Raw genomic sequence first — 12,618 nt, forward strand, 5'->3', positions numbered from 1 at the left:
AACAATTTTACTTGCCCCACCTGCTGATCTCAATATTTTACCAAACTTCACTGACTTGTTCGTTCTCCTTAGGTATCATTCTCAGAATCCTCGTACGTCTGTGTCTTCATAGTTTGCAAGATGTTTTTACATTTACTGTTCCATTTGATTCTCACAATAATATCTGAGAATAAACAGGAGTTACGCTATCTATATAAATTTGAAATATCTAGTATTTCAGAATACTGCCTTTGAAATGACATGTGAGAGGGCAGAAAGGCTGCAGACACGCAGGACGGAAGTGGCCTGGGTATGGCGTCCAGGCACTTGTGATCGAAAGGGCATCTCTTTGTTATATCAACAGCTATCAAATAATAAGCAATCCGCTAAATATCATTTGGACTAATTGGGGCTGACTCTACTTCTTCCAAGGTACACATAAACCACTGGCCATTCGTTCATACTTTGATTCCTTGAACTCCTGACCTCAAGCAATCCTCCCACCTCAGCTTCTCAAAGTGCTGCGATTACAAGCATGAGCCACCCTGGCTAGCCAGTTCCTTTTAATTATTTTTCTCTTACCCAAAAGATAATTACAAATATAAAAGTGCCTACATTCAGAGAAAATGTTTTTTCTCCTATGTGTGAAAGGATAAACGCCTTTGAATCCTTTTTTTGTTTTTTTTGAGAAAGTTTCTCTGTCACCCCAACAGAGTGCAGTGACTTCAGGATAGTTCATTGTAAACTCAAACTCCTGAGTGCAAGTGAGAGTAGCGGGGCCTATAGGCACATGCCTATCTAATTTTTTCTAGTTATAGTAGAAATTGGGTCTCAGTGTTGCTCAGGCTGGTCTTGAACTCCTGACCTCAAGTGATCCTCCTGCCTCAGCCTCCCAAGTGTGTTTAGGATTACAGTGGCATGGGCCACCATGCATAGCCTAAATCCTTTAAATGTTAAACAACATATGAGGTTGGACAATTAAATTCACAAACTCATCCTAGAAGAGGTGCTCCATACCTCAGTGCTGAATGTCACTATGGTCACTTCTGAAGTATTCCCTTTGGGAAACTATGCACTGAAGCCTGTGCCTAGTCCTCCCTTCAAAGCAACTCTTTCTGGAATGCCCACTAGAGCTATCACTGTACGAGGTTGGATGATTAAATTAAGTTCACGTACTCATCCTACATAGACATTTATACTTGAGCAGTTTTTAAATTACTTTTGCTCATGTGCTCTACATATGAGATACATTAAAATTTCCAGTTTTACAGGTGAAAACTAGAGACTGGAAGAAGGCCTCTGGCTATGTGGTCCAGAGATGGTACATCCTGACCTCCAAGTAGGATACGAGGGTGTTAGACCTGTGAAAAAAACACTAAAATTATGTTGAAAAAACAATAAGGTTTTTGGGTAGTGCCTGTGGCTCAAAAGGGTAGGGTACTGGCCCCATATGCCGGAGGTGGTGTGTTCAAACCTAGCCCCTGCCAAAAAAAATAAATAAATAAAACAATAAGGTTCTTTGTAAAGTCTCATGAACCCTGGAACCTTTGCTTATTTAAATATATCATTTTCAAAAGTCTCAGACCCTTAGGAACATAAGTCCAGAGGAAAGCAGGTAAGAATGCTGGTTATGAGCTGTGTCTCTAATGGTCAGGCACTGATGGGTCCCAGATGAAGGGAGTGCTGTGATGACGAACCTGATAGCAGTTCCTAACGGACTGTGCCCTTCCTGGTTAGAAATCATCCAAATACACTTACTAGGAACACTCAATAAAAATGTGCCATGTCAGTAGCAATACAGAAATGTTGATCATTGTCATAGACTCCATAGAGACGCAAAAAAGATCACTATTAAGATTAGTGTTATAGTCGAAAGGGCAAAATTTTTACCCTGCTAAGTAAAACAATTTCTCAAACTGTATTGAGAGGTTTTTTACAGAACTCAGTTTAACATGTCTTGCATCTGCTCTTTCTTTGTCTAACGTACCATTCTTTTTACAAAACAGGATCTTCCGGGGCAGGCTGGAAAACTGGAAACCCAAGCCCCCCTCAGCTGCTCAGGCCTCCACTCGCTCCCCTTGCATGCCTTTCTCGTGGTTTAATGAAAGCCGGAAAGGATCCTATTCCTTCAGGAACCTGCCTTCACCTACAAGTCCCCTTCAGCCTCCTCCCGAGACTCTAATTTCAGATAAAAAGGGGTCCAAGGTAGAAAACACAATGGATTAAAAAAGCGAACGAGAAACCCAAACCCCTCCTCCTCTTTAGTCCTTGGAAGGCATTCTCAACTTGTGTGTGTAGTCTGGATCTGAGAAAACCAATGTGATAACACTGCAATAAACAATGCATGGTATTTCTAGCGTGGGGAAAAGGAAGCCTCGTTTAACCATCACTTTCTTTAATGCTTCTCTATTCTAGATTGGGCATTACTCTTTGATTTCCCTGTCTCTTCTCATATTGCTATTTAATCTCAGTTTGACAGTTAAGCCATGCTGGGAAAGATGCATTTGAATCATAGAACAGAATGATAGATCTGTTTACCAAGTAATCTACCTGAAATTTACATTGCAAAACTATTTCACCGTGCTCTTCATGATTTACTGGAAAACAAATAAATTTGGGACCAAATGTGTGTTCAGTACATCTAAGTAAAACTGTAAGTGAAACTCTTTAAAACAAATCAATGCTGACCCTTACTTCTTCTTTTAATATCCAGCTTCCTCATTGAACAGCTGTTGTAACTCTACCACCAAAGTTCTTTAACCTTAGCAGAAATAGAATTTATGTGCATGGATGTTGTTTGTTTTTAAATGCATTGCAGTTATTTCCAGCATGATGCTGCAAACCTTCTCTAACATTGTATTGAAACACGCGCGGTGGCTAACTTTCACACGTTGTTTGGTCTCCTTTCATCTGTGTTCACTTTTCTTTCTCAAACAGAAACATGTGATTAATGTTACTTGAATTTAATTCTTTTTCTTGAGGTCAACAGCTCTCAAAGGGTTTTGGCTGTGGTTGGAGGTTGTGTCTCCAGTGACAAAACCAAATGGTAACATTCTGTGTTAAATGCCTCACTGCTTAAATGTTCCACCCACCCAGCTCCACCTGCTCTTATATAGACTCCTTTTCTGAGATTTTAGCAAACCTTGACCTTTGTTTGGTACTGAGTTCTCTTGCCTCTGTCATGGTATTTATTTTTCATAACAAACTAAACCCAATACAAGGGAACCTAATGGAAAACTAACAGTCTAATTCTTAAGGAAGTGGAATATGAAACAAGATGGTGTTGGCCTGGAGCTTAGAGTTCCCAGGAATCCAGCCATTCTAAAATCCTTAGCAGAAGACGTCTTGACAGCAATCAATGACTTTGGTCTTGAAACATTTTTGGTGTTGGCTCTGCGACATCTAAATGTTACTTCAATAATTATACTGTTATCTTGCACTGAAGAGACTCCAGATTTGGTTTAAAATGTTTTCACAAGTGCAGCTACCTAGTTGTTGTTAGTTGTTTGATTTGAACATCCCCCCTGAACATTATGATGAAGTTCTGGGGAAGTTGCATTCACACACTTCTGCTTCCCCCAGCCCCAGGGGATTATGTGGGAACCTGTGTCTGTTTGTGCCACCCTGCTGGGACAATGAAAGAGTTGTGTTTAACATGGAACTACTAGTGTCCCATCAGACTGACCTCCCCCAGAACCCTTCCTCTTGAAGGGTACATCCAGGAGAGGATCTGCCACTTCTCACAGTATTTATCATGGCCAACCACAAGTGATCCTTCCCGGGGGGCTCCAGCTACCTTTCTAATATGAATTGCCATCTGTTCCTAATAACTCAGCCTCTCCACACCATCTTGTATTTTTTCTTACACTGTTACTCATCGCGATTAGGATCAGAGAAGATAGGCTTATTAATATTACTCCTCTGAGCAGTTGCAGAGGATAATGAATTCTGTACCCTTGAAGAGAGATTGAAGAATCATTTGTCTAAAACACCTATCCTTTCATCAGATGGAGAAAGCGCCCAGAATTCCCCATCAAGCACAAAAGGGGCCATGTTCTCAGTCATGCCCTGTTGAAGGTCGTCACCAAACCAAACGTGAATTTGTTCCGAGACTGTTTAGAACTTGTGAACACACCTGTCTCACTCACTATACTCACTTAACACTAAGCTGCGTTCATTTTTACAGAATTTTACCTTCAATGATGAATTCAGTCCTAGCAGCACCAGTTCGGCGGACCTGAGTGGCTTGGGAGCCGAACCCAAAACATCGGGGCTCTCTCAGTCCTTGGCACTGTCATCAGATGAGGTACTTCAAGATCAAACATTTGACCCATGAACTATCCCTGGGAAAGTTTTCAGGGCAGATTTTGCACAGAGAGAATCAGGACCGCAGTTGTAGATTTAGTAAGCGTTGTCTCTTTACACTCTCCAGGGACCCCTTTCACATCTATATGTAAACACCGCACTTGGTAGTGAGAAACTGGAGGGTGGAAGCCGGGGAACAGCTCAGGAATCACGTGGAAGTTTGAAAATTACCCATTCCCGTTCTCCCTTGCCTCCCCCACAGTCACCTCATTCCAGAATTTCAACGTTCCTTCTGAATAGTGTGTAGCCCCTGATTAAGAATCACTGAGACAGAAAGGCACAGTGGTGAAGGAAAGAAAATAAGGGGAGAACCACTGTTGAGAAGCCAGGGTCAAGATGAACATTGCTAAGAGTCACCAGCAGATAAACACGTACAAGAGAGGCAAGAACTCACATTACTGATCAACTTAGTGCCCCAGAAAGGGTTGGGGGGTAGGAAGCACTATATACAATGATAATTTTGCTCTAAATATTTGTTCTTACTGATTTCCTTCTAACATGATTTTTGTTTCACAAAGCTTTTTTCTTTTTCTCATAAACTCTTCTGCCCATACTCATCAAGCATGGCAAGATTTTAATTTTATAAAAGCGTGTATTGTGTATGTTGTGGCGTCTGTTTCTATAACACTTTTCTTCTCGATTCTTTTGTTGCACCCCCACTCAGAGCCTGGATATGATAGATGACGAGGTGAGCTATCAGGGGACTGTATGTGGTGGCTTCGGCGGTATTGTTTGAACCAGTTTTTCTCTCTTTGCAGAAGACTTAAAATTCAAACAATACAAGAACACTTTTGTCCGTAGTGGAGGGTTTCCTTGTGTTAAGTAGCTTCAGTTGAAAGGATGTTCCTGAGTCGAGAGAGGACGTCTAAATTTCACCTCCAGCGTTCCTCAATTTATCCCCCATCACCATCGCCTTGACATGGCCCATTCTTTTTCACCTCCTTTGCATCCCTCTCAGCTTGCCCCATTCCCTGTCCTGTGTTCCCTGCGTGGGTCACTGAGGTGACACTGGTCTTCCCTCTAGGACCTGTCATTGCCTTCATCTTCTCTCAGCTGAGTGGTTCTAGGAACCAAACTGTCCCTTTGCACTGTTGAAAGGCATATTCTGTAGTGGACGGTGTCAGGAATTTGGAATGAACTCCTAACTGCTGCACTCTGTCACTTACTTGCTGTGTGATCTTGGACAGATCGTGTAGACTTTCTGAGCCTGAGTTTCCTCATCTGTTAAAAGTGATTATAGATGTTACCTGATCTGCCTTCCTCGCAGGCTTGCTTGCCACTCAGATGAAATAATGGTATGAAATTTCCTCTAGAAAGGCTATAGGGCTTCATGTTCTCCTCCTCCTAGGGAGGAGGTATTTTTATTTTTACAAAATCCTAAGAACTTATCAGTAAGTAAATCCAGAGTGATGCATTGCATGTAGAGATGTAGGAAGTATTTCTTTTCTACATCTGATAGTATTTCCAGGATGTTTGAATGTAAAAGCTTCCAGCACTAGAGTGTATTTCCTTAAGCTTCCTACATTAACAATTCCGCTTTATGTGAGGGAATTTTTAAATTTCCAAATACCTGGAGACATGTAGGTGATGAGTACTTCTATTTTTAACATAACTAAAACCATTAGCTTATCATTTCATCATTTAAAAATAACTGTGGCTCTCATACGTCAAGAAATTCCTTTTGGTCGTATCATATAAGCCATAGCAATTTGGTCCTTTAACCACACCATGTAATATTGCTATCTGTTTGGTCCTTTAACCACACTGTGTGATATTCCCATCTCAGATCCTTGATGATGGACAGTCTCCCAAACACAGTCAGTATCAGAGTCGGGCTGTCTATGAGTGGAGCGTGCAGCAGGTTTCTCACTGGCTCATGAGCCTCAGTCTGGACCAGTATGTACCTGAATTCAGTGCCCAGAACATCACTGGAGATCTGCTCCTGCAGCTGGATGGAAATAAACTTAAGGTAAAGAATTCTATGTCTGTATTGGGTTACCAGGTATAATTTATCTTGCTCGTAGTACCTACAATGTTTTCATTAGATAAGAGCATTCCGGGTATCTAAAAGGTAATTCTCATCAAAAGTCAGCAGAAAGGATGTTGAATTATTTTTGAGAAGTAGATGATGTTTCAGGAAGTCCCTCAGGGGTTCTAAATCAAAAAGTAGGTTGCCAAGGAGAGAGCTAGGGATCCACTCCATCACTTCCAACTAACTAGCAACACATGGCCCATGTTTTAACTCTGCTTACTTACTTTTGATGTGGTACGAGTTTTAATAATGGCCAATCTGAACTTTTTTCATCACATTACAGTTAAGGCCCAGATCTATGAATCCTCTTTTTCTTATCCATATCTCCTTCACCCCCCCCTTCCCTACATACATGTACTCCAAAACTGGGACGATATTCCCCCCAGAACATACTTCCCCACATCTGTGCCAGTTGTGTTTTCCTTCTCCTCCATTGCTCTCTCATTTCCACTCACCTAGTCCATGTCTCACAGAAAGCAAGGTGGCACCTCCCCTGTGGGAAGGGGCAGAAGGAGCTTATAGAGAGTGCCACACACCCCCTTGGGCAGATGAGTATCTCCTGACAGTCTTGAAAAGGTTAGAGATCAATCAATAGCTTGTGAATATGAAGGCTCCATTGACAAGGCTGTCCCTGTTGGGGAGATGGATGCATCCCGCTGTTGATTCTGAAGGTCATGAAACATTTAAAGTACATAACCAACTCCCCTTATTTGAATTCCAAGCTCATCGAGCAACTGCCTCATTATAATCAGACTGCTTTTATAGGTCTGCCTACAGGGAGAGAATGGCTGGTCATGCTGATATGAACATTCTGACCCCAAAGAATTTTTGGTGCTCATTGTAAATGAATACATTGGCCCTAAAAGAAGCCATTTCAATTCTTCTTGCCCTTCCTGGCAGCAGGTGCCCCTTCTACCCTTTGCAAATATTGATGAGTTTAGCAATACTATCACCGATAGATGCCTGCAACCCAAAGGTTGGAGAAGTAGGACTGTGCCCTTTTTTCATTCATTCACCCATTAATTGCCAATTTGGAAAGCATTTACTTAATGAACTTTTAGAGGCACTTCGCAAAGGACTTCAAAGAACAGAGGAACAGATACAGCACAACCCTTCTTCCCCAGTGTGTAGATCTATGTTTAAATTAGTTTATGAGCCTGAACATATTGCAATATTAACACCACTGGCTTTCCAGTTCAGTTTTGTGTGGTTTCCTTCTTAGGCTCTCGGAATGGCGTCATCCCACGACCGCGCTGTGGTCAAAAAGAAGCTCAAGGAAATGAAGGTGTCTCTAGAGAAGGCTCGGAAGGCCCAAGAGAAAATGGAAAAACAGAGAGAGAAGCTGAGGAAGAAGGAACGCGAGCAGATGCAGAGGAAGTCCAAGAAGATGGAGAAGATGACCTCGATGGCCAGGGAGGGCCTGGGTGAGCAGTGATGCACCCTTCACAGAGGCGCAGATGCTCAGAGAGAAGCCCCCACCTCTTCCCACCCTGCTCTCCTCTGGAAGATGAAGGAGAAACTGATCGGAGGGATAATGCTGCCCTAGGCAGATCGAGGGTGTTGAATGACTGCTTTTTCCGTGATAGGATGCACTCTTCATTTCAACCTACTGAAATAATCCCATTCCACCTTTGGTTTATTAACAAACCAGAGAGATACAGAGTAGTTGTGTTTCTCTCTTCTCTTACCTACCAACATCTTGTGTTGTGTTGGGTGTGTTGTGTCACTTGGAGAACTAGCAGAACTCTCCCCAACAAGAGTGTGACATGCCCCAGTGGTGTTAATGGAGCACCGGGCGTTTTCAGTGTGGGATCTTGGAGCTGGGCAGTCGCACACAGCTGCATGGCAGCAGGCACCCTGCCGGGAGATGTCGGGTCTACAGCCCTCTAGGGCTGCAGAATCCACTCCGGTGTGTGGGAACGGTTCCCCTCGATTCTTTGTACAGCGATACCACCCTGCTGGGGAAGTGTGGGTGCTCTGCCACACGGGGACGTCCTAAGGGGAAGGCAAGCAAGCTGTTCTGCTTGCAGGGCATCAGAAAGAGAGAAAAGAATTATAGCTGCTTGTTACCTAGAGAAGAAAGCAAAGGCCTTGAGCGTGTGGATGTGGGTACTACCTTGGGGTTCTGAGAATATCATTTATCCCACTGATATAGCTGAACAGAGAAGAAAAAATCAGACAGTAATGCAGCCGTGCGGTATGGGGATAGTTGTTTACTTTGCTACCGCTGCGTGTTCAGTATTTCAGCAACACTGGCAAACACAACACAGTTCCTTTCTTCCCCCCAACAAATTGAACGGGAAATTGATTTTTAAGGAAACCACCATTTTCAGGTTTCCTCTCCTGGGGAAAATTCTGGCTGGTCTTCAGCCCGCCTGTGACACAATCAGGAACTCGTCACATATTTTCTACTCAAGATTTCCCATGTGGGCTCGGTTAGTGTTTTAACAAATGTACTTTTAAGAAACAATAGAAATACCAGTTAGAGAAAAATTTAGATTTGGGTAACATTCAACTGAAGAACCAATTTTTTTGAGCACAAAGAATGTTCCTGTAAAGGAGAGCTGTCGGTTATATTTTGGAGATATTTTTAATGGGTTTTCCGAGCCATTCCCTTCTATACTTTAGAGATTTCCAGTCTACAGTTAAAATTTGTTTAAGGCAGTACATAGAGCCCACTTTCGTAGTGGAGGAACTTGCAATTATTTTAAAGCCAGTATTAAAGATTTCAGTATTTCCCCCAGCACAGTCAAGTGCGAGAGAGTAGGCCAGAAGAGGAGAAAATAAACTCACCGTGCGGTATTTCAGATAGAGACGATTTTCATTTATTTGTTGTTTTGCCTTTTATGCTTATGTTTCTGGTTCTCTTTGCCACATTGGCTCTAAATATGAGGTCATCCACTCTCTAAGGGACAAGTTGCAGAGTAAGACGTGAGGCCACGGCATGTTCAGGACGAGTATTTTAGTTCCTTTATTACATGGGGTGTCTGTTGCCAACACTGTCCGTACCCGCCCGTCAGAAGTGTTCTGCAGGGCTGAGGGAAGGCTTTTGAGCATTGCAGGTGACAGATAAGGTAAGGGGACTCCTGCCCTTACGCCCCATCTCATATTTTAAACATTGTGGTTTTATTTATTATTTTTTATCTTTTTATTTATCTAGATATCCAGTTGGAATTGTCTAAACCAGAAATTGTTCATTCTCTTCTTTGCCGAAGGCTCGTTTCCTTTTCAGTGCCAGAGTCTTGTCTGTTATGCCTCAACCCCTTGTCACTAGGTACAGATCATTTACTCGGTCCTCAGAAACCTCAGCATAAAGTAGCGCTGAGCTTCACAGTGATCAAAGTCACCCCTGTATTTTGCTCTCTATTTTCATTTGCGGTATTATAATGAAACTGCCATACTGGATACACTATTACTATTTTGAGATGTCTGATGCTCTGCTATTAATTATTATTAATACCATGAGAAATAGGGGCCACTATTAATGAAGTATTAAATTTGGCAAATCTTTTCTAAACCTAAAAGACTAAATTAGTAAAAACCTAGAAACACTAGAGCTTACTATTGTAAATTTTTGCCATTTCTGCTTATTCTTGTGAAAAAGTTGACCTGGATCACACTGGAAGTTTCACTGTATTAATTTCAAGGGTGGAAATAGAAGGATGATTATCATAAGTTATGTTTACACTTTGGTAATATTTGAAAATGGATGTATATATTGGAAATGTCTGTAAGTCTGTGTCTCTACACCTAATTTATAATCTATTATTGCATTTTCTTACATGTCTTAAAAGCATTGTTCTTTATAACTTAATTTGTAAACTTCCAATGGTTAGATGAATGTCCAGCTGACAATGTTATAAATCAAATTCTTATTACTCAAATCATTTAGCTTGTGTTGTAACTCCTTTGATTTTCTGAAGTTAAATTGTAGTAACTTAAGGTCTAAATGAATTATTTTAAATTTCTACTTAAAACGGCTGACATTGTAAAAGTCACTTCATTTGATTGTCTAACAAAGGATAAAATGTAAACTGATGCTCTAAGGGTATGAAAACAAAGTGAAAGACCTCAGCTCTTGTGAACATTTTGCTTTCCTATTACTTCTTTCATTGACGATAGTGCATGATACTTAATTGAAAGTTCCGATGTCTCCCCAGTTCCTACTTTTTAATGCTAATGGTTTTCAGTGTCCATACAATTTAACACGTAAATGTTGCTTCATGAACCTTAAAACCTTTGCAGTTTTTTATTATCAGAAAATGAACGAAAAGGAAATATCTGGTTGCTATGAACTTTTTATTCCCTAAAAGAGAGCTCAGTATGACTGTAACGATAGGCCAAAAGAGTTTTGGGGGTTAAGTTGTGCTTTGTGCGGAGGGGCCGTGTTTACAGGCCAGGCTCTAGACAGCATTACGTGAGCTGGGTCGGTCATTTTCATAACAGGTCTTTAGTTTGATAACAGATTTCTTAAGGACCATCTCCCTTAATGCAGCTCACAGTTTATGTAACGCCGTTCTCATTTTTCCTTTGCCTGAATCAGAAGTTAACTTCAGAGTGTTAAGTTGGGTAGAAACCTCAGGCATCTACCTGTGCACTATTCTAAATTCTAATCATTGAAGGATGAGGTCCAGAAAGAAAATGTCCATATTTACTACTAGAATTATTTTTATTATTACGTGGCTGGGAGGAAGTCAAGTCTCAAAAGAAAATAGTATTATAGGAAATCTGAGCATGCTTCAGTGATTCACTCCTGAAAACCAGCCTGGATATCTTGGCAGATTTTGTTTGCATTTGTCTTGGGTATTTAAAGTCTCGGGAAATTTAATCTTGGTCCAAAACACGGGGGAAAAAAATAATACCAGACCAAACACATTTGAGTATCTTGAAGTAGCAGCACAGAATAGACTCAACTAAAAAGCTGGAGAGGAAAGCAAAAGCCTGCAGAATCAGTTTCCCCCCCGAAAGTAAAAGCATCGGGTTCTATTTATGGTTGACAGAATGCGAGGGTGTCTGTGCAGGTCTGTGGAAGGAATTGTTGTTACTTGAAGGGTCACGAACATATGGACCAGGCAGCCTGTGTCCTGCTTCCAGATCCTCAGAGTAGGGAAGGAAAGAACCATGATTTCCAATGCTTGGCCCTATCCCAACCCCCAAACCACTAAGGGATTCAACAGCAAGTGAAATATAAGGAGTAAGAACAACACACAACTTCTCAATAATGTGCATGCCGTTTGTGTAGATGTTCAGAACTATTTACGTGTGAGTATAGCTCCCACCTTACACATACACACACTCGCCACAGTCACATGGCATTAAAAAAAAACATTGTGTATGGAACTTGGTAACGTCAGTTAGAACCTTGAGCTGTAATCATAGCCTTATTGCCACTTTTTGTGTTGTGTATACATTGAATGGCTCGTAGATTTTAAAAGTTTTTTTTTTAATGTAAGTATTTCTACTAAATGCACTTATCCTTCTACATGTTTATATATTTTGGTAAAATTGATTTATTAGATACTTGGTATTTTAGTAAGATAAAGTTTCTTCAAATGTTGGATTAATGCTTTGACATCAAGATTGCACATTACTGAGGTAGAACTCAGAAGAAATTTATGCAGCTTTGGGCATTTTCAACTGTGGACTGCAGTTTTCTTGGCTAAAAATTGCACTGTGTGTGTTCTCGTGAATTTGTTCACACTTGTAAAACATAATTGGTGACTGTGATGCTTACGTCACTGACTAGTGACTCTCTGGTGGCAGTGGTGCCATCATGTGACCATTTATTTACTTCTGGTGTAAGTCATGACATTTTGGTTGTTGCCAAAAATAATGCAAATTGGTTGTGAGTGTGAGTGTGTTGTTGGAAGGTGTGTGCTTCTGTTTCTTTCAGCTACTTTATTTATACACACAGGTTTTCTGGGAGGATCCGATCATTCATTCATGAAAGAACAATTAGCCAGAAAGAATTATATTACCTAAAAAAGTGAGAATTGAGAGGCACTCCAGCTAGATAACACCTCCCAACAACATCAGATTAGTTAGTGCTTAGTGAATACCTTAAATATAAAGAAATGTATATGTTTTCCTCAATCGTATTTAATATCTTAACTACTGCTTTTGTATTTTTTAATGGTGTTGCAGTTAAACCACTAGTACACCTGCTACGCATTACTGACAAAACTGGACAGCTGTAAAATAAAAGAGAATAAATTCTGTTCCACTGTAAGAAGTTGATTGAT

The 12,618-nt window shown here is 40.9% G+C and overlaps 1 protein-coding gene across 1 annotated transcript in view; it reads left to right on the top strand.

Moving 5' to 3' along the window:
* The window catches only part of PPP1R9A (protein phosphatase 1 regulatory subunit 9A), a 300,931-nt gene extending 292,971 nt beyond the window's left edge, over window positions 1-7,960 (top strand). The window contains exons 16-19 of the mRNA XM_012811566.2: window positions 1,986-2,184; window positions 4,166-4,285; window positions 6,131-6,313; window positions 7,599-7,960. Coding sequence (XP_012667020.1) covers window positions 1,986-2,184; window positions 4,166-4,285; window positions 6,131-6,313; window positions 7,599-7,811 — 715 coding nt within the window. The 3' untranslated portion in view covers window positions 7,812-7,960. The remainder of the gene's footprint in view (window positions 1-1,985; window positions 2,185-4,165; window positions 4,286-6,130; window positions 6,314-7,598) is intronic.
* Window positions 7,961-12,618: the final 4,658 nt, after the last annotated feature.

Source organism: Otolemur garnettii, unplaced genomic scaffold, assembly GCF_000181295.1.
Source record: "Otolemur garnettii isolate 467f Iridium unplaced genomic scaffold, OtoGar3 scaffold00005, whole genome shotgun sequence".
Taxonomy (NCBI): Eukaryota; Metazoa; Chordata; class Mammalia; order Primates; family Galagidae; genus Otolemur; species Otolemur garnettii.